The following is a 28,000-nucleotide window of genomic DNA, read 5'->3' on the forward strand; positions in this document are numbered from 1 at the left end:
ATCCGTATATTTAGTTCAGTTTACCTACCCAAATATTTAATGAGTATGTCTATCATTATTTGATATCCTTCTTCGATATCACTAACACACTGCATCTTATGTTAACTAGTTACATGTATTATAATTTCAGTTTACAGAACGATAATATTGATGCAGTATCCCAAATAACGAATGTGATGCATTAATCTAAAAGGTCTTTACACATTTTATAAGTTATATTCCATAATAAGGATCTTCTCTGTTGCCTTTCATCTTCTTTCGCGATTTATAATATTGATCTTAAGTTTCCTGAAACGATATTATACATGTAAGTTAAGAAGGAAATAACATAAAATAATTCAGAGAATGCAAATAGGGGTCTACTAAAACACATAAAGTAACCAATTTCGACAAAATAAAGCATCAGAAGTACAAGTTGTGCACTGGTATATTTCCCTCCTCATTCTGTGACATCATTTATTGTTAAAAGCCATATGACCTGCACTAAATTTATATCTAGCTGTTCATCATATGGCATCCAACAATAATAAAGTTTTGATTAATGTCAATGTTTCTGTAAATAAAGATGCAAAACTAATAGTCATTTTAACATAGAAGTTTGCTGTGAAATGTAAGATGTGTATATATGTATAGATAGGGTGGGAGTGGTATTGTGGAATTTGCTAAATATACGATATTCTAGTTCACGGAGCTGAGGAATATCTAAGCCTTTATTCAATTATCGGTATCTATTTTGAGTGCCCTCTGCGGTCCAAGTAGCAATTTACAGCAATCAAGAGGCACGATGCAAAATTTTATTACCTATTAGGGGTCGTTCGGATGTTGGCGGCATTGTCTCTGCCACCATATTTAGGAAAAACGTGAGCGACAGTAGAACAGTGACATCTGTGGGGAAAACAACACGACTACAGCATCATCAACGGGACACTCAATTTCGAGACTAAGAATAAACATGGGAAATGTTGAAAATTGGTTATTTATTCGTAGTCATACCAGAGAGAAATAATCTTAACCGTTCCAGCAGTAGTAGCGTATTCATTTCTAATTTATATATCTGAAGTGAACAATAAGACAAACCCGAATCAACACTGAAGTTGCAATATTGATTTGAGTTAATTAATGGATGGTATGTGAGGTTATTTCTCTATGAGTACCGATATAGCTAAAAGACCGACAAGTTGAAATTTATTAAGTATTTATGGGGCTAATATTTTACTTCAGTACTTTTCTATGAATCATATTTGGAACTATTTGTGACAAAATATACAGGTGGTTAGATTTAAGTCTAGAATGATCTAATGGATATAGTGCAGCTGCTATATGACTTGATAGAAGCAAAACTTAGACACATGGGGTGAAATAATAAAATAACCAGGTTGAGGAGAAGAAGGGACCAAAGGCACCGACTTATTCTTAAAATTAGAAACAATATTATCTAAATATCATTGTTTGTTTATTGGTTTAGTTTAAATATCACAATTGTGGTTGAATTTCATTTATCTTAGTAAATGATTCATTATCAATTTAGGTTTTCATCACAAAATATTATACACGGCACTCCATAGCTGACACACACAATGAACATCAAACTGGTAAGGAACACTCTTCTTTCCACACATGGCTATGAGAGGAAGATATAAGGTTTTATTAAGCATGCACATCACAAGCCGGTGCCTATGGGCACAGCACGGGTGAGGACATTGGGGAGTGTTGCTCTCGTATTAATAGGTGGATCACTAATCAATTTGCTTTATTTGTTACGTGAAAATTTTAAAGATTTCCTACATACATTTATCTGTTTCCCAACGGGAACTAAATAATTTGCTTGCAATATTTTATGTGGGGCAGAGGAAAGTGATATTTTTAAAATAAGAGATTTCCTCATATGTTAATGAAATGGTCTCTTGGAAATGTTCAATATTTTCACATAGCAAATTTTGTGCTAAACAGACAGCTTGAGAAACTACGTACTAAAGTCTATTAGGTGGGTGGAGCCACAGCTGTGCAAGAAACAGGTGCACCCAAACAACCTAAAATGCAGGACAGTATTTCACACAGAAGATAACACATATCTGGAAAACATTTAACATGTATGGGTTGGAACACAGACAACAACGGTGAAGATAAACATTCACAGACGTTCTAATCGTAGAAGGGCACACATAATCTAAGAAGGGAAATAAATAACTCAGGGACACAGCAACATGCAATTTTCGGGTGGTACGTTTCTAAAGATACACATAAGTGTTCTAAAATCACGAACAATAAACAATAGGGTATTAGGGTGATGTTAACTAGGATGGGTAAAACATGCAGTTAAGTTGTGGAATTTTCGAAGTACACATAATATTATTTATCAGACATATATAGTTGTGATTAGAAATTAAACTCGATCTATGTTGCCATTTCAGATTAGCAAATGTAAAATATCTCAACTGCAACTCAACTGTAAATGATTCTATTGGAACTTCTGTATAAGTCTGCTCACTCACATTAATTATAGCACTTTCATTGTATTAAACTAATTCAGTTTGTATCTCTCATTTCTACTTATTAATATGAATACTTCGACTGCAGTACTGAAATAGACTTTAAAGCGCATGTTCATATAAAGCGATGAAGTGGCAACAGAGAATACCTTGGAAATTTAGGGATTTACTGTTCTTCATGCAATAGGAACATCGAAAAAGAAGAAGCTGACTGAGGAAACATCAACAAAGTGAGACACAAATCAAGGACCACACCAAATAGGCGTGGTTGTAGAATACTCAAGCCACATAGAAAGCTGTTAAGTACGCCCGAGTAAAGAACAACAACTGCAAGCGAAACATTCATGATATTCATAAAACTGGCACATTGTTCAATATCATAGTTCAGTCTTAGTTTTTACGGAAACATATGGAATATATTGATGGAATATTTAGTTACAGTAATTTATATTCGTTACTGCGGTTATTATTCTGTATTTACAAATTAATTTATATATAATTCTCAGGAGGTTTATATATTTTAACTGGAGTATTTAATTTAGTTAATGGATAACATTTAAGCGTCTGTTCTAGGATTGTGCTCATAAATAAAGGATTTGCTTGGAGAAGGTGATGGATTATCCCAAATATGCTCGTATAGGTATTATAATTGCATTTGCTTTCTATGTAGAATTTAAATTCATACATAAAACTTATATGAAAAGTAGAGTAAATTTAACAATATAAACCAATCAGTTGTGTAAATAAGGCAAGATAAACGACATGAATATTAGTGAGCGACGGAACAGATACGAAACATGCTGATGATTGCAATTAAATGTTAACAGAGTTCTAACAGTTTATCTCATTCGTCTAAAATAACCAAAATATTTTGTGTGTTAGTTGAACTATTCATATATTTATGTAATCATTCCCATTGTACAACCCTGTTAATATATTGATCGAAGATTTTCTTATGTATACAGTATATTTTTAAGTAATTTATAATTACCAAGTGAACATTACATTCTTATTCTTATACCTTCAATGATTAAATGTGGGGGAAACAAAAAACATCAAGCAAAATCGACGTGTTTATGTTGAATCGTGCATTGTAAAACTTCACCTAATGGCACCAAAAATTATTTAACTTATTATAAATATTCAGGATCATGTATAGACGAGTGTTTCCGTTTTTAACGTATACAGTGTACACCAGTTTCCCAGGGAATAGGAAAGTTACGAATTACATTATGCATAGCTCACAGACTAGTCAACGATTTTCACCTGACAATATATGAAAAGCCTGGAAGAATTTTAGAGTTCACCGTTGATGCATGACACTGATATTTGTGAATAGACGACAGACGGACATTGTTGGAAAACCATATCAGTTATAGTGAATGGAAATAGAAGGCTACTACGCTGTTGTTATTTTTGAACTTTTTACAAGTGTTTAACAATGAGGGTTACGGGATACAGAATATCAGTTGAATGACGTGCAGGATGATAAAAAAAAATAGAATATGTTATTTTTAAAACACAAAACGTACAAATTATAAATAATGCATTGCTTATATGAGCTACAAATACTTCCAGTCATAAAAATACATGTTATTAACTGCGGCAGTGAAAAGTTACAGCACGTACGAAGGTAAGAAGATTGCATTAAAGAAGCTACAAGAATTATATACACGGCTAATTAAGTTTTGGACTAGTATGAAGCAGTTTCACCAGATATTTTAGACAGGTATCAACTAACAAGATCAACTGGATGTTCATTATAACGTGATATTATAATGGTCATGAAAGATAGAGAAAAATACACAATTGGAATTTTTACGATCTTCCCGTATTAATAAAACGAAGATGAAACCGTCCCTATGGAAAAAGGGAGTTAGTACAGGAGTGGAAATTTAGAAATATCCCGGGGGGAAAATATAAAACAAATATTATAAAATCTTGTTCTTAAGGTAGGATTAAAGAGTTTTATTAAAAAAGTAACAGCCCAGTAGAAACTAAATTTGTGGAGGTTTAAATGAGGAAACGCAGAAAGTTAAGCTGAATCTACTTTTACTTCCACTTATTTGTGTTAGGCTGTTCACTCTTTCTTTCCTATCCGCATACCTTTGGTCAGCTCTTGCTCTCTTTTGACCCCATGGCATTACGTTTTAGGGTCTTAAGTCTTTCATTTCTCACCTCTTGAAGCTCGTGTATTTCTGGTGCAGATACCATTATATTTCCGAACATCGAATGTCTTCTTTTATCTCTTGCGATTATAATTAAGAGGCGAGGATTACATATAATTCTCCTCCGCCACTATTCCAGGTAAAAGAGAAAAGTATAGAAAATATATTTCTTTTCAAAATGTTTTATAATATAAATAGCTTAAATAGGGATTTATTAACTTCAGCAGAAGTCCCTTGTCGTTTGGTGATGACATCGATAAATGTTGAATGACATCTATTTATCTGAGTGTCAATTCAGATAAAAGATTCAAACTAATTAATAAGAAATCAGCATTTATTATATTCAGATTACGATACATTTTGCTTTGTAAAAATCTCAAACAGATTGTTTACGAACGTAGTTGATTGTTGTTGAACATATCTTCTTCCTTTGAATTCGGTCACTTGTTGACACGTTGTCAGAAATCTTCCTAAGATTCAAGACACTTTAATTTTAAAAGGTCTTTGATCACTTTAGACTACACTCTATTCTTATTTCAATGAGTCTATGGCTACCCAGTTACCAAACAATATTGATAAATTAGATGAACATGTACCGTACAGTATTCTGTTCACTGCTTAATGGAGGAGCAAACTAATCAATGATACCATCATATTAACGAAGACGTTGCCTATAATTAGCTTCAAAATAAATAGATTTATGTTTAGTTTATCAATTTCTATTTGCATTTAGAGAGCAATTTTACAGTGTCTGATGGCATGTAACATATTTCAAACATTTTACTTAACACGGAGGAGCCTGGAAGCGCATCCTTGGAAATAATGAACCTGTTTCTCCTTATTTAAAATTTCTTGTCTTGCTTGGTAAAATAATGCTGAGTTATTTTATACTACATTAGCCCATTATTTAAAATAACTCATAAAGTTGAATGCCGGGCTGAGTGGCTCAGACGGTTAAGGCGCTGGCCTTCTAACCCCAACTTGGCAGGTTCGATCCTGGCTCAGTCCGGTGGTATTTGAAGGTGCTCAAATACGACAGCCCCGTGTCGGTAGATTTACTGGCACGTAAAAGAACTCCTGCGGGACTAAATTCCGGCACCTCGGCGTCTCCGAAGACCTTAAAAAGTAGTTAGTGGGACGCAAAGAAAATAACATTATTATTATTATTATTATTATTATGAAGTTGAATGACGGCGTCTAAAATTGACATGTGAAAATAACTGATGGAACATTCACAAAACTATGCAGTCGGATAGTTCAGCTCAAAAAGGTTCTGTCCATGGATATTGCATTACATAATAATTAATTGTTTCGACTAAAATATCTCAATAACTGGACCATATCACATGGCATTTTTGCGAGGACTTAGGAACTGGACGACCGGGAGAAATTTTTGATGTAGTAAACTCATGGCTACTGGAGACTGGTAGAAACCGGCAAGCGATGGCATGAACTACCATCAGCAGCTTTTCCCACCTTAATTCCACTTTCACTACGTTTCCAATTATCGCAAATATGGGAATATTGGCCAATGAAAATTTTATTTTTTACAGTCTTATATAGTTCTGCTTGGGCAGTGGTAATGCATGTGCAGTTGAATTTGTGCCTATTATTTGTACCCCTTCCACTGTGTGCCATACACTCTAGCCAAGCTTAGCTTACTACATATTCGTTTTTAATGGCTCCTTCCATCATTCCCGATCAGTGAAACTGACGTTAAAATTCCTAGAACTTGTAGGGCGCTACGAATGTTTCCGTGGTTTTTGTTCAGATTGTTCTAATTTTCTATCTTTTCTTGATATACCGCCACCTTCCGTATTATAGTTCTAAATAGACACGTCGACCTCATTTGTACTTAATTTAAACAAATAGGCTAATTTTCCTGGAATCTCGGACTACTTTCCTGTATCCAATTATTTATTTTGTGAGTGCTTTTGTGACATATTATTATTACTATTATTATTCTTGTTAGTTGGTTTTTAAACAATTTTGTTATTTTATGAGAACCGGCATTTATTTGCTGAGTAATTTGCGCGTAATTACGGAAAATCTTGTCAACAGTAATCAATGCGTTCATTGTTTGAACACCCACAAAAAGTTTCGATTACGATAATAGTGGCATGCAGCGTACAGCTTTAAGAAGAGTAATATTTCACAAAAGAATTCATACATTTAGAAATGCAAACAGTTATACGTTTAGAATTAATTATATACTCGTGTCGCATTATCACAATGTAACAGAATTATACAAATTTGAAGGGCTAATTATTTCGCAATTTTCAGTTGTTTAATTTTTGAGTATTTATTTTCTATATCATTGCGTTTGGAGCAACCTAATTTAACATTACTTTTAAAATATATTTGTAGCCTGCTTCAAGACTGAACAACACTGAAAATTGTATTATGAATGAGCTATATTTGATATGAAGACGATTTTGATCGATCGAAGTTCAATGTTCCTAAACATTCGTTTCAGAATTACTCAGATCTCTATTATGAATTACAAATTAACAACCATGCGATAGCGGCTTGACAATTAGGAAAGACATTTTAACAAGATATGGCACGAGTTAGTATAATAGTTTATACACGGAAATTCTAAATTATACATTTTTTTGTGCTTATTAGTTTAGGTTACTTTGTGACTCACTTTTAAAATTCCCCATAATTTCACACGAAATTAATAAGAAAAAATTAGGTAATGCTAATGCAGGAAAGGGAATGTGAGAAATAAGAATGCAGAGTACAGTCACAGAACAAGACAGATGTCAAGCAGGAACATAGCACAAGAAAGCCAAGTTTTGGAGTAAATAAAGGGCAGTGACGGGAAATGTTGTATATGATTCGTATATAATGTAAATTTCTAGAATAAAATTAAACAGAATTAAGTAAAATATACAATAAAACAAATAAGGGATATTGAATTTCAATGTGAAATAAAATAGACTAAATAATTACAAAGCCACTCTTCTGCAAACAAATCGAACCACCTACTGAAATATATACATCATTTTAAGATACTAATTTAGTTTAGAAAATTTTCAACATTCACTGCATGTTTCTTTTCTGTCCTAAAATACTTAATTTATATATAAAATATCATGTTTGTATATAAGTATATTTTATATATGTATATCGTTATGTTTAAGACAACTATTGATTCACATCCTGAAAAAAGCACTTTGTGAATTAATAATGTATTAATTTGAATGAAGAAGGATACATAGAAGCAAATTAATACATGTAATAAAATAATAATATAAAAATTTAACAAAATACATGGATTATAAATTGAACCATTGAAGACAGCTTGTGAAAGGTTAGTAGTAGCGAGTGATGTAAATCAGCATCATCTAGTGGGAGAAGGATGTAAGAGAGAAAGAGAAACGTAGAGAAAAGTGAGAACGGAAAGTTTAGAGAGTAGTAATAGTAGTTGAGTGGAGAACTGTGAAGAAGGAATTCCTTTTTAAACACTTTTCTAAACATAACCCTATATGAACTTTTCCGTTTCTTTGGCTATCATGTTTCTTACGTTGTTAGGCTGAATTACTTTTTAATCTAATTTTTCCGGTCGGAACGAAGCGACGAACTGACTGTACTCCAAACACAAGATAGTCCCGGACCTGTTGTAAAGGCCAACAGGGCTACATAATTCTGTATTTTCCCCCTCTGTCTCGCAAGCATTTTATACGTCTAAAAGTGTTTAAAGTAGTTCAGTCACACAGGCACACGTTCCTCGATCACGTGCTGATTATAACGCACGCACGGTTACCTAATAGAGGGACAGCATCTGAGGTAGCTGGCATCGTCTCGGCTACCATGTTTAGGAATACAGTCAGAGAGAGTAGGATTGTAACACCTGGAAGGAGAAACATCCAATTAAGGGGGCAAGGCCACAATTATAAGCACGAGGAAGTAGTGAAAGGAGGAAGAGATTTTATGTCCTCGTTGTCAGTGCTTCTGGCACTATCCCGTCGTTTCTACAAGCACACCTCTCTAACAATTCATATTAATTAATATAATGATTAATAACTGAATGAAGTAATTGCCCATTTGTTAAACCGGTATTACTTATTTCCCATTTTTTATGATGAACTAAATCTTCATTCTCCCCTGGAAATACACACAATTGCAATGGATAGAAAAGCAGGCAAAGTTCTAATCACATGATCATTAATTTAGAAAGAATTAAATTTACTTCAGTTGTTTTCGCTTTATACATAAGTAATTCTTAAATAAAGGAATAGTTCCGTTCATATTTATATCAGGATAGTGCCAAAATTTTTCACTAACATAAAACAAAATAGCATGAACTTCTTTGATTGCTTTCAACCAAATGAGTGTGTGTATTCTGAATAACTGCCTCCACAGAGTTTTGGCCTAAGGAAAGCCTGATGCAAGCTTTCTACGTCCGTATATGTCAAACCTGAAGGAATAAGTATTCGCGAGGCACTCACACAAATAACACCCAGATTTGGTTACGAAAGTATTTCTCTGACTTAACATAGTTTCAAACGATATAAAATCAATAAAAACACGCCAAGAAAATGTAATGTAGCTGTTGATCTCATAAATTTTACATTACTCTGTATTCTCGGATATTAAACCGTTGTTAAACATTTATCACAGTTGAAGACATATCAAAGTGAAATTAAAGCACAAAAATATTAAATATACCTATCACATTTATAAAAATACGAACAAAAATAATAAAATATCTTAAATAAAGTCAATAAAATATTAACTAATAAAATAAATAATACTCACAATAAGTGCAATAAAAAGAAATAAATTCACAAAAAATTCAATAAATGTTTTTAATTTTATGTTTTGAGTTAAAATTTATTTGCTCAATATTTTTCTATGTATAAAATATTTTACGGGTGTTTATTAACATCGTTAATATCAAAACGGTTTAAAATATTTTATAAAAACAATGTTTTTGAAAATAATTAATACAATTTCAAATTACAAATTTAAGGGTATGTTATTGACAGATTTAAAATAATGGATTACTTACACTTTGTTTATGTTAGGAATGGAAATTCAACCACTTTACCTTGAAGGCTCTTTTCTTGTCCCTACATTAGGCAAAAATTAAAAGAACATTTAAGGAGGAGGATATATTATAGGATATTACGTTTGGTGTAGCAATTTTGGGACGTTCGCTGTGACAGCTGTAAAAGAACGACATGATTTCTTGCAATATAATCAACCCTGCCTTCTTCTTGGTGTAAAGGATTGGTCAAAGGAAGTTTTTGAACTCGGATGGAATAGAATGGACTGTAATGAAAGGCACATATTTGAGGGAAGGATAAATGTGTACAGGAGAGCAAATGGAACCTATAAAAGTAAAACCATGGCCAGTAACACATGTTGCACATTATCATCATAACCACCACTCTTGTAGACAGACATCGGCTGACATTGCACACACATAGAGGGACGCCAAGGGCTCGGATCATGCATAGCAAGCCGTGGGGTAGGTTGGGGTAGGGGCAGGGAATAATTGAAACCAAACTGCAAGGAAAACTTAACAAAATGTGCCGTCCTAAGTCCAGGCAACACAAGTCAACAAAAACATAACCGCACTAGTAAAGAGCATGTCCTGAGGAACTTCCAATATATCAGCACTCGTCACGGAATGAGATAGTCTTTAGAACAGAGAATAACTTATTTAATACATAATGCATTAATACACGATACAATGCAATAAACATATCAAGTAATATATAGAGAAATATATGCACGGTAGAATCATGCCAAGTATTTTCAAACATTTATTAAATATGAATTCTTAATTGAGACACGGATTTCATATTTGTAAAAGTAAGTTAATTCTCATTTCAAAATTAATCTTCCTATGTTGCGAATGAAAGCCATTTCTTTGTTCTTTTATCTATGAGAAATAATACTAGGTGAAAACTTTTATTTATTCGCATTGATCAGTACTATGTAAGAAATTACTTTCTCTCTCTGTAAGCTGAACTAACTTTGTTATTCTTTTAAAAAATAAAAATATAAATGCTTGACAAGAGGAAGTTCCTGCGAGATGTTTACTGTACCTAATGTAAGTTTCTCTCCACACTCGTGTGGCAGAGTGAACCCAAGCAGTGTCATAGACGAGATCATTACACATGGAACGATCAAATTCACCGTGTAAAACAGGGTCCGTCGCCGGATATGAACGACGAAAGTTATGTCAACGTAGGGCTCTGGACAGCACGCATACTCTTTTGTGTTCTTTTCCCCTGGCATGCCTGAAAATATAGCACAAAAAAAGGGAAAGGGGGGCATAGAAATGTATAAAATAACTGTTGAGAAATCATAGATAAGAGAAAAAAAGAAGCCAACCTTTAAACCAAAAGAGTGGCTGAAGAAGGATATAGAATTAGTGAATACCTGAGGCGAGAAATATTACCTAAAGATAGTTTTTCGCCTGAGTCCGGTGGCAGAGTAAAGCCGAGAACAGCCATGGAGGCGATGAGAACACATGGAACAATAAGGTTGAAAAAGTAGTACAGAGTCCGTCGCCGTATGATTATGATAAAAGTAATGTCTATATAAGGTTCGGGGCAGCAATTGTAGTAAATTTCGTTCCTTTTCCCGGGAACACCTGGAATGAAGAAATAAAGAAAGAAAGGACAGGAGCAAAGATGGAAGCGCTCAAGGAAAGAAAAAGAACAAAGAAGTAATGCATCCAAAGAAACTCAAAACAAAATGTTTTAATTGTATAACTTCATATATTAGCCATTCCAATTCCAATCAATTGATTTAATATGTTGAAGTTTAATCTGGTTTTTATTTATTTGCGTTTTTATAGAAGGAAAGAATATAGATTCAAAAAGCATAAGGGGCATGCAGACATATGGATTAAATTTGCCCCAAGTAATTTTTCTTTGTGTTTATTTATGTGTGGTTTTAGGAAAGCCATTGAGAGTTCATGTTCATTTTGTAATATAGCCATTTTAAAACCAGAGAAAGAATAGAAAAGGAAACTTTTAGGAGGGGTTTGAAATCCAGGACTGCATTCCAGGGTTGCTTGTCAGGATGGGAGAGAAAGGAAGGTGTAATTTTCCTACGCGCAGGAATCTGACTGATGCTACCCTCAGTATTGCTTTAGATCTGCCTTCCACGGACCCTCTCGCTTTCACTGCTCCGTCCACCCACCACGGGCTTTCCTCAAACCAATGGTGAGCTAAAGCTTGCCAACCAAGCTTACCAAGCCAAAACACTCATTATGGAGTGGGGGAGCACTTACTTTGTTAAATATAATGAAAAATCGAGACTGAAATGATGCAATGTAATTTAGCATCAAAGATTCTAACAGATGGTAATATATTATCTATATCTCGATACAGATAGCTTGATTAAGAATTAGATTGAGCAAAATATGTAAAGTCATAAATTAAAAAACATTATGTTATGTTGTAATCTCCAGATGACAAAGTTGAACGTACTGACAAATAATTATTATTGATGTTACTTAAACCTAATCTACTTTACATCCCAGTTCTGCTTTTCGCTCACCAGATGGTACGCAAGGCAGCTAGGGAGTCAGTCCTAGATCATAAGTACAAAACGCTTAACTTATTCGAGCACCATCTGATCTTTGAACAGGAATATATAAATTTTAAATGATAAACTAACACTACAGCACAAGAGAAACGTTCTTGGGGGATAGAGGAAGAGCTTTTTCTCGGAAAAAGATAATATTTTAAATCTTATGTGTTATTCCTGCGTATCCATTTTGTACACTGTTCGTGGAACTATTTGCCTTCAATATAGCCTACATTTGTTAGAATCGGCCTATACGTGGTAGAGAAATATTTTCACCTAAGCCATAAATACTTCATTTCTCGGGATATCAGACAGGACAGCTAACTCCACCTTCATGCTCCAAGATCGCTTCTAACACTTCCACACAAACGAACTTTATCAAAATTCCTGAATAACTTTTGGAACAATATAGAGAAGGACTTGGTTCAGAAAGGAGTATGGTGATAAGGAAGCGGACTTTACTTTTCCAGACCGTTTCACTTGCGGAACCGTATTTGAGTATATATTGATTGTTCTCATCCTAAACGGATGATGGTACTGTTACCGTAGTGAATGAATTTTATACGGAATAATAACTATACTTCACTTGTAGCCAAATACAGATGTTTTATACCTTATTTGTACCTTCTGCACATTCAGGACTTCATACGGGGATTATTAATACCACGAATGAAGCTCGATATGTACGGTAGCCTTCTAATTATCCCTAAATGAACTTCAGCAATACAGATTGAACTTGGGGCCTTGCCAGTGAAGCAAGTTGGTGAAATGACGAAGAGATATAACGGGAGTCTGATTTTTCTGTCCTGAATTTTGTACCATTATTCATCATCTTTGATAATCGATAGTGCCTGCATCTGTCGAAGATCTGGTTGATCGTGCGATTTCATATTCATATAACGTTCTGTCGCAGCTCAGTTTTGTGAAAAACTGTGTGGTTAATATATTTTTAACGCCATTTATGTACATTGATATTTATGAGGTAAACATTGTACGTTTTGACACATTGTATCTGTTTCCTAAATAGGCCCTTGCAAATTTTTGTCCATGCCAGAATACTAAGATTTAAAGTACTACCTTATGGCCTGAACGGACGATCATCTTTTTAAATATTACATTTGAACGATTTTTGGAAATTCAGCTGCAAACGAAACGAAAGCTACGAACACGCATTTAGGATTAATTTAGAAAATATAATGTACATCGCAATTTTATTTAAATTTCTCACTATGAATTTACATAAGGTGTAATAACTCTGTTGAAGGAATCAAAACAAATTTTCTGTGATATATACAGTGTATTAATGTGTTCTATTTAACAATGAATCATAAAATACGGTAAAACTCAGGCATGAAAGAAATGTGATGTTAGGTACAGGGGAATGATAAAGTCTGTTCGTGTGAGTGAGGAAGTGCACTGGTAAGCCAGCCTGGTGCTCGAATAAGTGAGCTTGGCTACTCCCCCACCCCACACCAAATGATGTGCGAACTCAGCTATTCTTGTGATGTTACACACAAACCAAAACACAAAAAATATTTCTCAACAGGTACTTATATTGCAAGATTATCAGTATCAAGAGTAAACATTTATACTCTCGATATGGAAATTGTACAATTTTCGTACACATAAATTAATAAACCTTTTGTGAAGCAAAAGGATTATTTTGACAACAACTGTCGGGTGACGTGATCGTCTTCCAGGATTATAATATATTGATAACTAATTTTATACAGATATTACGCTAAGAAGGGTGTTGAAAGACTCATACTTCGAAGTAACACTCATCGTGTATGATCTCACAGTTCTCTTTGATTAAATCTTCGGAAGTTCAAATGATGAAATTTGATAGAAGGATATACATTTATAGAGCCATTGAATGCGTGTTACTACATGAAAACGAACCAAAACCTGTTTTATTATGAATATCGAAAGTTCAGTATTTACTTTCGATTGAGCCCCGCCCCCCACACACACACATATACGAATGTAATTATGTAATCATGTTTGCATTATTATTTCGCACTCAGTAGAATATTACCGTAAGTAATAAGTAAGCCCAGATAAGCTTTTTGTTTCATCACTGACGAGATATGTACATTAGTCCAAACTTGTGGTTATAATACACAGTCCTGATTTTCAACATGATAAACATTTGACAGTTTCATTTTAGATGTTGCAACCATTCATTCCGGGTAACATGTTATCACCGTTGAAAACGATTACCGTTCTCAACAAATAGCATGAAGATAGTTGTAGAATGTACTATGAATTAGAAATGAAATTGCAATTCAAGTTTACCCGATCTCTCACTTACATTTTGTCGTCTCCAGATAATAATCGCGCCTTTCTTATTGAATTGTAATGAAAAAGGAAACGTGTGTGAAGTTTTACGTGAATTTTGAAATCATGACCATGGCTACGGGATATTGATGACGGTTTTGAGTAACAACGATAAAGGAGTTCAGTTCTCTTGTTCAGAAACAGATTCGGATGGTATCCATTCATTCAAGTTGACGTAATATATTAATGGTTCCGAAGTTTTAAACAAACCATTTGAACAGTAGTAACATTTGAAAACTATACCGAGACGAAAAACGTAAATGTTCCTACTACTATTATGTACCCTGTTATACATTTTATTATGGTTACCTGTAGAAGTAATGAATTGATGTTGCCTTGACCAAATTAAAAACTCGGTATAAAAGTGCCACAATGGATACTTTTCCTCTGCAGAATTATTTTATATTTAAACTATAGAATCATTTCAAATAACTGTCTCAGAATTATTAAATATTACATGTACTAGGCTGTACCATGCCCAACTGAAGGAAACTGAAAACATACAACACAAAATTGTTAATTTTCTTAGATCAGTTGTGACCGCTATGCTGTGTTCCTGTTGTAATTATTAGTATTATTATTATTAAGGAATGGCAATATTTTTGTTTTCCCTTGTCGTCCTTTAGTAAGTTCAACTCTTTGATGTAGGAAATACTTAATATGAGATTCAGACTGTCATTTTCTCCAAGCAGAAACTTCAATATGCTTGCATTCTGCAGTGCTTTGTCGGCTTTGTCTTTCTCACTTTATCACCATGTGTTACTTTTAGACACATCCTAGTACAGTGTTATTTACATAAGCCCAATTCTCAAACCTACAACAGTGTATTAATAGTTAAGGATTCCCATGAGCGATGTGAGGATCAAAAAATTATAGGACTGATAAATAAAACTAAAACCAACGGATGGGAAAAGGATAGTTATTAATATCATAAGGATAACGCTAGAGGGTAGCCTTAGGAAACTAGTCACCTTTCTAGTTTCATAAATGGAGTGGATGAAGTCATCATGCCAAATAAACTTTAGAGTACTATTGCATGTAAAAAGCAAGTGAAAGATGGCTATGTAAGTTTTCTGTTAATAAAATGGTGTTCTTGTAGTACATTGATTATTTTACATTATATTCATTCTTAATAATAAACCTTAAAGTATTTTGGTGGAGTAAGAAATATAATTTTGAATTGTTCGTAGGAATGACTTTGGAGGTAATTATAAATTTACCACCTGAAATGTGTATTTAGTCAGAAAGTGCTATTCTCAAGTTTATTAGAATATGAGCTTTAGGGAGCACCCTGGGAGGGTAATCACAAACGTAAAATACATTATTATAAAATTTATTAGAATTATAATATTCCCTAATGACATCTCAGACGGGAGTTTATTGATTATATCTGTAAATTTTCCTGTAAAGTCAATATATATTATACAATGCAATGTCTATCATTTTCATAATTGTGTGCGTAAATTCAATGCTCGGTTTAATCTACTAACTCAGAGGAAAACTGTGGGAGCAGGATTTCTTCTTCAAAGTATCAGACCTATACTCCTCGGCATGCTGGACTGTATGGTTATGAGGTCATTGAGAAGACAGAATATTCACTCACAGATTTCTCTCTTATTTTCTTTGGCTCTGTCCTTGAGAATTCTGCAATACTGAAAGCTATAATAGCTTTAATGATTAGAAAGATGAGACGATTTTTCACCAATCAGGATCCAGAAATGGAAATAAGGAAATCACTCGCCAACTCGGAAGATCTTTCAGATAGTTGCTCTCGGAATAAAATGAAATTGGGAAAATATATACTTCAATAAATTCATGTAACTTACTTACACCAGAAAAATTAGTTCTTTATCAATCAATTTAAGCATATCATGAAAAGTACTTCAGACTGTTATTTTGAACAGATTTCTTGCAAACACAGCGACTGATTTTAAAATGATATGGAGAGGATTAATTCCCAAGAAACAAAACTGTACTAAGGGAGGAGAACTGTTATTTCTTTGCATTGTTTATATAGCGGTGTGTTACGATATGCCTGTGAAATGTATACATAGAGAAGATTCTCATCTTAATGGAAACAACTCAGACTAATTGGTCTTGAGTCATTGAATTCACATAATTCATCAATTAAGTATTAACCTACACAGTAACAAAGTAAGGTGATTATTTCCTAAGAAATGATACACGAAGTTAACATCACCTTCAGAATAAACAGTACTTCTTTAATTCAATTGCAATAAAGATATATTTCACAATATTTCCTTGGGTGGTACTTTGTAAGCAGAAACTAGATCTTAGATACCTACTTGCATATATTGTTCTATGTATTTACATACTTGCAGTACTTGTAAGTAATTACAGGATAATTACTAGCATATTATATGATATCTAATTAGGGGTAGTGTATTAAATCTAGCTGGAGTCAACTGGAGGCACTAGCTACTTCTAAGGAAAAAGTTAACGACTTTTCAAATACTGTATTAATATTACCCTATATCAGAATTATCCCAAGTAGAATTCTACTAAAATATCAAACGAATGTATTTTTGCTCATTCGAATATTTGCATTTTCTAACATGTGTACAATTCAAAAATAAATAAAGTCGATTGGCGCATAGGAAGGATTTAAAATGTGGCGAAGTATATTGTTGCATATTCTGTAATTCATATATATGAATAATGGCGATTCTACCTTACATATAGAATGCTTACAGCTATTATAGTTAGAAAATAAATGCATATTGATAATCGTGATTAATATGATAATTTATATATACTGACTGACAGTGACAATGCAACACCAAGGAGGAGTGGTTCGAAAGGGATGAAAGTTGGGGAAAAAACAGAGTCGGCACGGACGAATATTTGATGTTTATTTCAAACCGATATGCAGGTTACACAATGCGCACGGCATCGACTCAGTAGGATGTAGGACCACCGCGAGCGGCGATGCACGCAGAAACACGTCGAGGTACAGAGTCATTAAGAGTGCGGATGGTGTCCTGAGGGATGGTTCTCCATTCTCTGTCAATCATTTGCCACAGTTGGTCGTCCGTACGAGGCTGGGGCAGAGTTTGCAAACGGCGTCCAATGAGATCCCACACGTGTTCGATTGGTGAGAGATCCGGAGAGTACGCTGGCCACGGAAGCATCTGTACACCTCGTAGAGCCTGTTGGGAGATGCGAGCAGTGTGTGGGCGGGCATTATCCTGCTGAAACAGAGCATTGGGCAGCCCCTGAAGGTACGGGAGTGCCACCGGCCGCAGCACATGCTGCACGTAGCGGTGGGCATTTAACGTGCCTTGAATACGCACTAGAGGTGACGTGGAATCATACGCAATAGCGCCCCAAACCATGATGCCGCGTTGTCTAGCGGTAGGGCGCTCCACAGTTACTGCCGGATTTGACCTTTCTCCACGCCGACGCCACACTCGTCTGCGGTGACTATCACTGACAGAACAGAAGCGTGACTCATCGGAGAACACGACGTTCCGCCATTCCCTCATCCAAGTCGCTCTAGCCCGGCACCATGCCAGGCGTGCACGTCTATGCTGTGGAGTCAATGGTAGTCTTCTGAGCGGACGCCGGGAGTGCAGGCCTCCTTCAACCAATCGACGGGAAATTGTTCTGGTCGATATTGGAACAGCCAGGGTGTCTTGCACATGCTGAAGAATGGCGGTTGACGTGGCGTGCGGGGCTGCCACCGCTTGGCGGCGGATGCGCCGATCCTCGCGTGCTGACGTCACTCGGGCTGCGCCTGGACCCCTCGCACGTGCCACATGTCCCTGCGCCAACCATCTTCGCCACAGGCGCTGCACCGTGGACACATCCCTATGGGTATCGGCTGCGATTTGACGAAGCGACCAACCTGCCCTTCTCAGCCCGATCACCATACCCCTCGTAAAGTCGTCTGTCTGCTGCAAATGCCTCCGTTGACGGCGGCCTGGCATTCTTAGCTATACACGTGTCCTGTGGCACACGACAACACGTTCTACAATGACTGTCGGCTGAGAAATCACGTTACGAAGTGGGCCATTCGCCAACGCCGTGTCCCATTTATCGTTCGCTACGTGCGCAGCACAGCGGCGCATTTCACATCATGAGCATACCTCAGTGACGTCATCCTACCCTGCAATTGGCATAAAGTTCTGACCACTCCTTCTTGGTGTTGCATTTGCTCTGTCAGTCAGTGTATTCATGGTAATAAGTGAATATGGAAATACTTTATTTTCTTTAGACATTAGGTAGCCGAGAAACGTTACTATCCACCATCTCCCATTACTTCTGACAGATCTTGGGATAGTATCAATCAGGAAAATCTGATCACATTATAATAAGGAATTAAATAGCAAGTGAAATGTGATCTATATATATTATAATTAAAACTGGGAAAGTTACAAATCTAATGTATGTATAAATGGGTGTCGGTCGATAAGTTAGTTTTGAATACCCCAATAGAATTTAACCTACTGACCAAATTTATTGTTATTTAATACACTTTTAATCAATTGTGCCTGTATATTAATCAATGAGAAGTGTTTCTGTCCTTAAAATGTATAGCCCTCCATTGTGTATCTAGAAAGCAATTTATTTTATCTAAGCAAATTATGTGTAATGAATGAAAATTTACAGATGTACGAGCGTTCACCAAGAAGATGTGATGCTTTGTCAGTGTACAAAACGCTAAATGCAAACAGTGGTGATTATGAATTAAAATAGAAACAAATGGGTACTTAAGAATAAATGTTTCATATGAAGGATTTAAACTGAAGATATCTATAATATTTATAGGCATGAATAATGAATCTGCCTAAAATACTATATAGTTTACTGCCATCTTATCCTATCTTCGAAGGCATAGGATCAGAAACTCTAGTTCGGCGACAAGTAATGTTACTGGTCGACATTTTTAAAATGAAAGTTGACATTTACAGAATGGTCTGAAAGTAAAGCTGAAGTCTGAAAGCTTCCTGACATACAGATGCCATTTCCTATTTCTCCGTGAACAGCAGGTAGCATCCAGTTTATTGCCTTGGAGTTTTCAGATTGAAATCTTCAGCTTGACCGTCATAACATTCCTAATACTATCTGAAAAACTGGCAGAAAATGTTTTATTTGTTCCCTGGAAATATGTGAATGCTATCATCTAAATGTAGAAGCACAATTTGGCGCTAAAACCGACCGTGTTTATACCGAGTGAGTCAGCCGCGTCTGGCGTTTTACGCTGTTAGGCATCCCACCGTACGACACTGGTGTCATCATGGTCTATTCTCCTTTGCGGTGTACCAAGCAACAATCGCCTTTAATCACTCACTGCACCATTACCGTTGCAAGAACATGTACGTATGCGACAGACATTTACATAATGCATCAAACTGTCATACGGTTATGTAAAAAGTACATGCCAATTACGATCTTTCAAAAGGGTATGAAAAGAATGATAAAAACGATGGCATACTGATAGAAAACGTGCGTGCATTTGTGAAGCGGAAGTAGCAGTCCATCTAGAAGCGGAAGTAGGCTTTCTGGAAACCTACACGCTGGAGTCGCCGTGGTGTCATAGGTTGAGTGTGGTGCAGTGAATAGAGCTGCGTTTGGTAGGTGGGCTCGAATCCCACTTGAGCGTGCAAATTTCATTCGCATTTTGTACTTCTGGAATCATCCACAGAGGCAATGTATCCGAATGCCCTCACGTCGTGGGTTAATTAATTTACTTATTTTGGCACATTTTTTTGCTATTGGCTTTACGTCACACCGATACAGATAGGTCTTATGGCGACAATGGGATAGGAAAGGCCTAGGAGTTGGAAGGAAGCGGCCGTGGCCTTAATTAAAATACAGCCCCAACATTTGCCTGGGCACGGAAAAACCAACTTCAGGGCTGCCGATAGTGGGATTCGAACGCACTATCTCCCGACACTGTTCTAGGCCATTAGGGCTGCTTACGTGGATGTTTTATAAGCAGGGCTGGACGAGGATAGAATGGTTGGGTGTTTGATTCCGGTTGACTGAGCAACAGCCTGTTAGCGCAGTAAGTGTTCGAATAGATGGCCTTCTGCAGTAATGCACGTTTCAACACGCTGTTGAACTTCCATCCGGGCTCTTTGTAGCATTGTAGGTGTTACGGATTCACAGGCTTCCGTAATAAGGTTTCGAAGGCTTTCGAGATTTTCCGGCTGCTGAGCGTACAGTACATCCTTCAAATAGTCCCATAGGAAGAAGTTCAGTGGCGTCCAATCGGGCGATCTAGCAGGCCATGTGGCAGGTCCTCTCCTTCCTATCCATCGACCGGGATGTGTAACATTCAGGTAGTTGCAAACATTTCCTGTGAGGGGGGACTCCATTGTGTTGATACCACATGGTTACACGCTCACCCAGGAGTACATCCTCTAGCAGCAATGGTAGTTGGTCTTGAAGAAACTGTAGGTACCGGGCTCCTGTCAAATGATCCTCAAAGAAATATGGTCTAATTAGGTAATCACCCAGTATACCACACCATACATTTACTTCCCATCGTGCCTAAAATTCTGCCTGCCTTACCCAGTGGGGATTTTCAACACTCCAGTAGTGCATATTATGACGATTCACAGAGCCATTATTATGAACTCGTGACTCGTCTGAAAATAAAATGTGAGATACAAACGCTGAATCATTTGCCACTTGCGTCAGTATCCACGCACAGAAATCAATACGGGTTTCGAAATCTCATCCGTAGAGTTCTTGACGTAGTTGCAGGTAATACGTACAAAAAAAAAAAAAAAAATCGGGAATGCAATATCCTTACAACAGACGACTAGCTTATGTTGGCCTGTTGTGCTACTGCCCGGGTACTCGTGTGAGGATTATCCCAGAAAGTGTCCAAAACCATCTCAGCAGTTTCATTGGATGTAACTGGTGCCTTTCTAAGAGGACCTGTTCGGTAATGTGACGAAGTTATACGCAAACGTCGCTACACCCTCCTAAACGTACAGTCACTCGCATAAGTATTCGTCCATCTGTCCTGTTCATATATTGAACATCAAAAAAAGCATTACAAGGCTTCGGGTACGTTCAGAAACAAATACGCAGTGCATATACCGGCAGAATATACATCTTGCACGTCAATACTAGTTAGTAAATGATAATGAGTGTGGTGGGCTAGGAAATGGCAACGTAAAAGTATTCGTCCACCTTGTGCACTGGCTTGTAGAACGAACCCAGCATTGAGGAAATGAGACACATCACCAAGCTCAGTCCATCAGTGATACGGACAGTGTGGGTGAGTTAACATCTAGTGCATGCCTTGAGTATAATGGGTAAGATAAGAGAACGAACTGTTGTTGAACGCCAACGAATTATCCAACTCCACCTTGGTAATTCGCAACGAGTACTTGCTGAAAAAACCGGAATACCGCGAACTACAGTCGCAAGTATCATTCAGCGATATAAGACCAGTGCAACTGTACTCAACAGAGCAAGACCTGGGCGGCCAAGGAAGCTGACAGCACGCGAAGAGCGAAGCATTATACGCACCGTCCAGAAAAATCCCCATGTGTCTGCACCTGTGCTTCGAACAGAAGTACCAACCTCCACTGGGAAGAACATCAGTACCGACACCGTACGACGTGTGTTACACAGAGCTGGTTTGCAGGGGCGTACAAGTCGGAAGAAGCCCTGGATAAGTGAGGTGAACCGTAAGAAGAGGCTGGCGTTTGCCAAACAGTACGTTATGAAGCCACCAGCATTTTGGAAACGCGTGTTGTTTACGGAAGGGAGCAAATTCTGTTTATTTAATTGCTCTGGAAAGCGACGTGTATGGAGAAAGAAGAACGCCGAGCTCCAAAGCCAAAATCTGCAACCAACCGTAAAATATGGAGGATGTTCCATAATGGTATGGGGGTGTATGTCGGCGGCTGGGGTAGGCAACTGCCATATAATACCTGAACGGATGAATAAGATGGTGTATTTGAATATATTAAAGCAACACTTACCACCCAGCGTAGCAAAATTAGGTCTTAGTAGTGGATACTTCTTCCAGCAAGATAATTACCCTAAGCACACTGCTCGGGTTGTTCGGGAATGGCTACTCTACAATACACCTCATGTGCTGCAGACACCACCCCAGTCCCCAGACTTAAACCTCATAGAGCATTTATGGGCGAAATTAAAGTGTGAATTGAGCAAGCAGCGTATTCCCAATAAAGAAGCTCTGAAGCAATCCTTCATGGAATAATGGCACAAAATAGGCCCGGAAGTGACAGAAAAACTGGTGACATCCATGGTGAAACGCCTTCAAGCCGTGATTGATTCCAAAGGACGTTCGACGCGCTTCTGATACTTAGGCAATGACTGAACATTCCTTGAGTTCTTATTGTGGATGAATACTTTTGCAACGTGACTTTCCTGCAAGCAGTGCGATTGTTTTTTATTTATTCCAAATGCCAGCGCTTAGGGTGCTATAAATTATGTCCTCAGTTGTTCAGATGGCAAATAAAACATACTATTACTTGTTTACAATTAACTTCTTTATTGTATTGGTGCTGTGGGCTATTGTCCTAACATGACGAATGCGGACGAATACTTATGCGAGTGACTGTATTTGCGTTTGGTTGTTGTCTGTGTGGAGATCTTTCCTGGTACAGGCGCTGTGCTTCCTGTACGTTCTCTCCTGCTTCACCGTAGATGAGGAGCATGTCAGCATACTCATGTGCTGAACACATAGCGAAAAAATGACCAAGATTGCTAGGCTATACCTTGTGTCAGGCCACTACACATTCAACGTACATGCTATTGGTCGAATGTGGCACGAATGGCCTCTTATTTGATCCTCAAAGTTTAAAATGTTAATAAAAATATCATTCGCTCGTAAGATTCGAACCCACCTACCAACACAACATGCATCAACACGTCTGTGGTTGGTCCATTACCGGTACACCACGGTGACTGTTGCCTACAATTTATCAGAACGCTTACTTGGTTTAAAACTATGTCCCGCTTCACAAACTCACACACGTTTTCTATGAGTGTGCCATCGCTTTTAGCGATAATTTCATAACCAATCGAAAGCTTATAAGTGACACGTACAATTTACATAACCGTATGTCAGTTTGGTGTATTGTGTAAATACCTGTCGCATACATGTTTTTTAAAAAGTCGTGCAGTAAGTGCTTTAAGGCGACTGTAGCTAGGTGTACGGCAAAGGTTCGGTGGGATGCCTAACAGCATAAAATATCAGGCACGGCGGACTCACCCGGTATATATCACCAGTTCGCACTTATAACGTTTATATCAGTATAATCAAAAAGTTCCATTTACCATAATGAACTATCATAATTAAAAATACTTTCTTAACTAGAAATCAATAAAAATGAAGAAAGGGATGCTTCAAGTTATACTATTCCTTCGTAAATATTTAAAACTATTTCCTTGAGGCATTTACTTGATCATTCCGAGTATGTATAAAACTCAAGTAGAAGGTGTTACTTACCATACATTTCACGCCGGCTTCAGACTGCATCTCAAGCTACTTATAGAAACAAAGTGAAGATAGAAGATGTTAACACAAATTTTTAAATATTTTAGTCCTAATATTGGAATAAGAATTAAACTTACATACATGTTCAAATTACAAAATTTAATTCACCACTTCGCGAATTTCTAAGAATTTATAAAATGTGGGTGATATGTAAATCCAATCTTTAGACACACTTATTTGTAGTATAAATAGACTGTGCTACAATGAAGGTCTCATTGTTTCCTGAATAATTATGATGATTCCGTGGTTCTAATACGACATGTTACGATATAAATGTAAACGGATATATCTAATAATATTTTCACATTTACTGCAATGGGTAGTTTTTGTACAAAATGACACCTGTTAATATTACTATTGGAGTACGTTGCTTCAGACTTTTTATGACTGTTTTGGTATTTATGTGGGGAACGAATAACACTAGAATCCTGTTAATGCCGATAATTCGTCTCCCCTCTTCCATAACTATCACCACTTTCCATTAAAAATTAACTAGTACATAGCAACCTATTTCTTGCCTTGAAGAACTAAACACAGTTCAGATGCTTATTTTCTAAATTTATAATTCAGTGGCAGAACACAGTTGATTTTCTAAAAAAAATGAGGTTGTTTGACAGCTGGAAGTCAATTATATGGAAAGAGAATATTCCCGAATCGACCACAGGATCACGATAAAGAAAGCAAACAAGTAATAAATTTTATAGTTGATTTTTCACTAAAAGCGTAAATAATACTGGCATGATGCTAGCAACAGTTTCCTTACAAGATGTGTAAAATCTCAGTTGAGCCTATGTGGTGGAATAATATATGACCGTTGAGTGGAATAATCTCAAAATAATAGAGAATTAATTTAGCAAGACAGCACAACGAGACGAAATTCAACCAGAATCTTCATTTTGTCTTCAAGGGAATTATTTGCAGCTGGAGAGACTGAATCTTTAGTTCTTCAACTGTTCTCGTTATGAAATGCGAGAATGAAAATGCGAAATATGTAAGTATCATATAGGTGAATTTTGGGATTTTGCGTGGAATCGGATTAAAGGAGCACTCGGGATGTGGTTTAAAAGGAACTGGGCACACAGTCGTTTGCCGTTTTTGCTCCTCAAGGACATGAGTCCTTTATTATTTGTCAGTTCCTTCAGATGAAGTAAAGGTTAAACTTCTAGCTTATCTTTGTACAACCAGTATTCATCTCCATAGAGTCTTGTGTCGTGCAGATCAGTGAACTTTTTAAGTGCAAAAAATACTACCAGTAAAGTTATCACACACACACACACACACACACACACACACACACACACACACACACACACACACACACACACACACACACACACACACACACACACACACACACACACACACACACACACACTTTTCCTCTTTCGGGTTCTGATCTGTAATAATTAACCATCCGTAGTTAAAATCAGCAATAAATTTGAACAAATAACACAAGAACGATATTACCTAAAATATCGAGTAGGACTCAGTGTTAAGAAAATACGATAATGATGAAAAAGGAATAAATGTACCTGACTTACATTATTTATGTATCAGTTGTACACTGTGACTCAGACAAGTATCGAAGGCCAAACACGTTAATTGGGCGTCCTTGTTTCATATGGATGAATATGCTTCACACGAAACAAAACGCCAAGAAGGGAACTCACTCGGATTCTTTGTCCAAAGTAAATTCTATTTATGCTTTGGGCGTATATGAACTGTAAGTGTATGCAAAAAATTTAACCTCCTATGATAAGAATTCGAGTATTGTGACCTATCGTACACATTTTTGAAGAAAGTTCATGATCATAAGCGCAGTACATGTTTATTTTGAGTGTATGTCAACACGTCACAAACTGCTCGATTCAAATATAAATCACTTAAAACATTAACCTGTTTTAAGAAATATACTAAATCTCATTGAGAAAGTCCTCATTGGATTAACAAATTTGAATATCTTGTTCATGCTTAACACCGAAGATATTTCTTTATAGTTACTAATTAAACCCTTTAAAATTCTGAAGGGTAAGAATCTTGTGATCAGGACAAAATTATGGATTTATCAAAGAACACATGAGAACTTCACAATACCAAATAGAAAACAAAATCAAATTATTAATGAATATTGGGTTACAAAAAAGTTCAATGCATAAAGTTCTGCTTATTAATTGATTATATAAAGAATACAACCATGTTACCCGTTCAGTTGCTGTCATTACAACAAATATAACAACACTCTAAAATAGAATAATACAACATCGAATTGCCTCCAATTATTCAGAGAAAAAGAGTTTACTAATACAAGCGATTTTTTTCTGGTACTACTCAGTAATTTCTTTATAACTGCTCTATGAAAGTTATTTACCCAGAAATTTATCGATTTTTTTTTAAATTTTGTTTCTCACTAAATTATCCTCGCTAATTCGAGTTCTCAATAGTTGAATGAATCATGTCATACACCTTAATTAATTACAACTTAAACCTTACAATTTTTAGTGTGTTTATTGTACTTAAGTGTTAGTACACGGTAGGTAGCATCACTTATTTTGAAGAATTAACATTAAACTGAATAAGACATTTCTCACGATATTAGGTGATAGCTTCTGGTGACGGCGGTATTTCGTCATTAATTGATACATTGAAACATGCGTACAGCTTGAGTATAGGATGATATGCCTTTTAGTGTTTCGTTTGCAATCCTCTGTGAATAACATAACTGCCTCCGCAATCTTTTCTTAAAAATTTGCTCTGTGGCCGTGAATGGTTCCGTACCTCTTACATTTAAATCATTTTCGACTGTGTATAAACATCGTTGGGTCTGACTTCCTCTATTCCTAATATCCTTATTATTCTGAGACAGGATGGATTTTTCATCATCATCATCATCTGTTTACCCTCCAGGTTCGGTTTTTCCCTCGGACTTAGCGAGGGATCCCACCTCTACCGCCTCAAGGGCAGTGTCCTGGAGCTTCAGACTCTTGGTCGGAGGATACAACTGGGGAGTATGACCAGTACCTCGCCCAGGCGGCCTCACCTGCTATGCTGAACAGGGGCCTTGTGGAGGGATGGGAAGATTGGAAGGGATAGGCAAGGAAGAGGGAAGGAAGCGGCCGTGGCCTTAAGTTAGGTACCATCCCGGCATTCGCCTGGAGGAGAAGTGGGAAACCACGGAAAACCACTTCCAGGATGGCTGAGGTGGGAATCGAACCCACCTCTACTCAGTTGACCTCCCGAGGCTGAGTGGACCCCGTCCCAGCCCTCGTACCACTTTTCAAATTTCGTGGCAGAGCCGGGAATCGAACCCGGGCCTCCGGGGGTGGCAGCTAATCACGCTAACCACTACACCACAGAGGCGGACCAGGATGGATTTTTACAAAATAAAATAAACAAGTGAAAGCCGACTAATGGGTTGGATCTTTTGAACATTCACAGGGACATAATTATAAAACCAAGAGATATATTGAATCTATTTTCTAAGAAGCCTCGAAAGATGGATTTTAGATTGTAATCTGAACACACCATTCGCCGTAAAACTGTTCACCTTGATCACATTGTTCCTATCCTGCATGTTAATGCAAGATTTTGTAGTGTACCGGTAGTGAGATCATCGAAGTTAAGCAACATTGGGCGTGGTCAAGATTTGGATGGGTTGCCACGCGCTTTTGTTGGAGGAAAGGTAATGGAGGAGCGGAAGGGAACCGGCCACCGTACCGTACGCAAACTCCGGCTCAGGCACACCCCTGCGGAGGTTCGGACCTGCCTTAGGGCAGAATACACCCTTACCTATAATGCCCTTATAATGAATGATACTTATGAATGCATGCACGCACGACGCACGCACAAATAGCTTCAATATGTTCTATCATCATTTTGTAAATATACCCCTCCCCCTTATCGCTACTGTTGTGAGGTAACCCGGCCTCACA

At 36.8% G+C, this 28,000-nt stretch overlaps 1 protein-coding gene across 1 annotated transcript in view; it reads right to left on the reverse strand.

Annotated features, from left to right (window-relative positions):
• Positions 1 to 28,000, reverse strand: part of LOC136872183 (neuronal acetylcholine receptor subunit alpha-7) — a 324,332-nt gene that overhangs the window by 167,474 nt on the left and 128,858 nt on the right. The window contains exons 7-10 of the mRNA XM_067146019.2: positions 11,079 to 11,273; positions 10,723 to 10,917; positions 8,430 to 8,516; positions 802 to 885 (exon numbers count right to left, since the gene is read on the reverse strand). Of these exons, the coding sequence (XP_067002120.2) occupies positions 802 to 885; positions 8,430 to 8,516; positions 10,723 to 10,917; positions 11,079 to 11,273 (561 nt within the window). The remainder of the gene's footprint in view (positions 1 to 801; positions 886 to 8,429; positions 8,517 to 10,722; positions 10,918 to 11,078; positions 11,274 to 28,000) is intronic.

This window comes from Anabrus simplex, chromosome 4 (assembly GCF_040414725.1).
Source record: "Anabrus simplex isolate iqAnaSimp1 chromosome 4, ASM4041472v1, whole genome shotgun sequence".
Taxonomy (NCBI): Eukaryota; Metazoa; Arthropoda; class Insecta; order Orthoptera; family Tettigoniidae; genus Anabrus; species Anabrus simplex.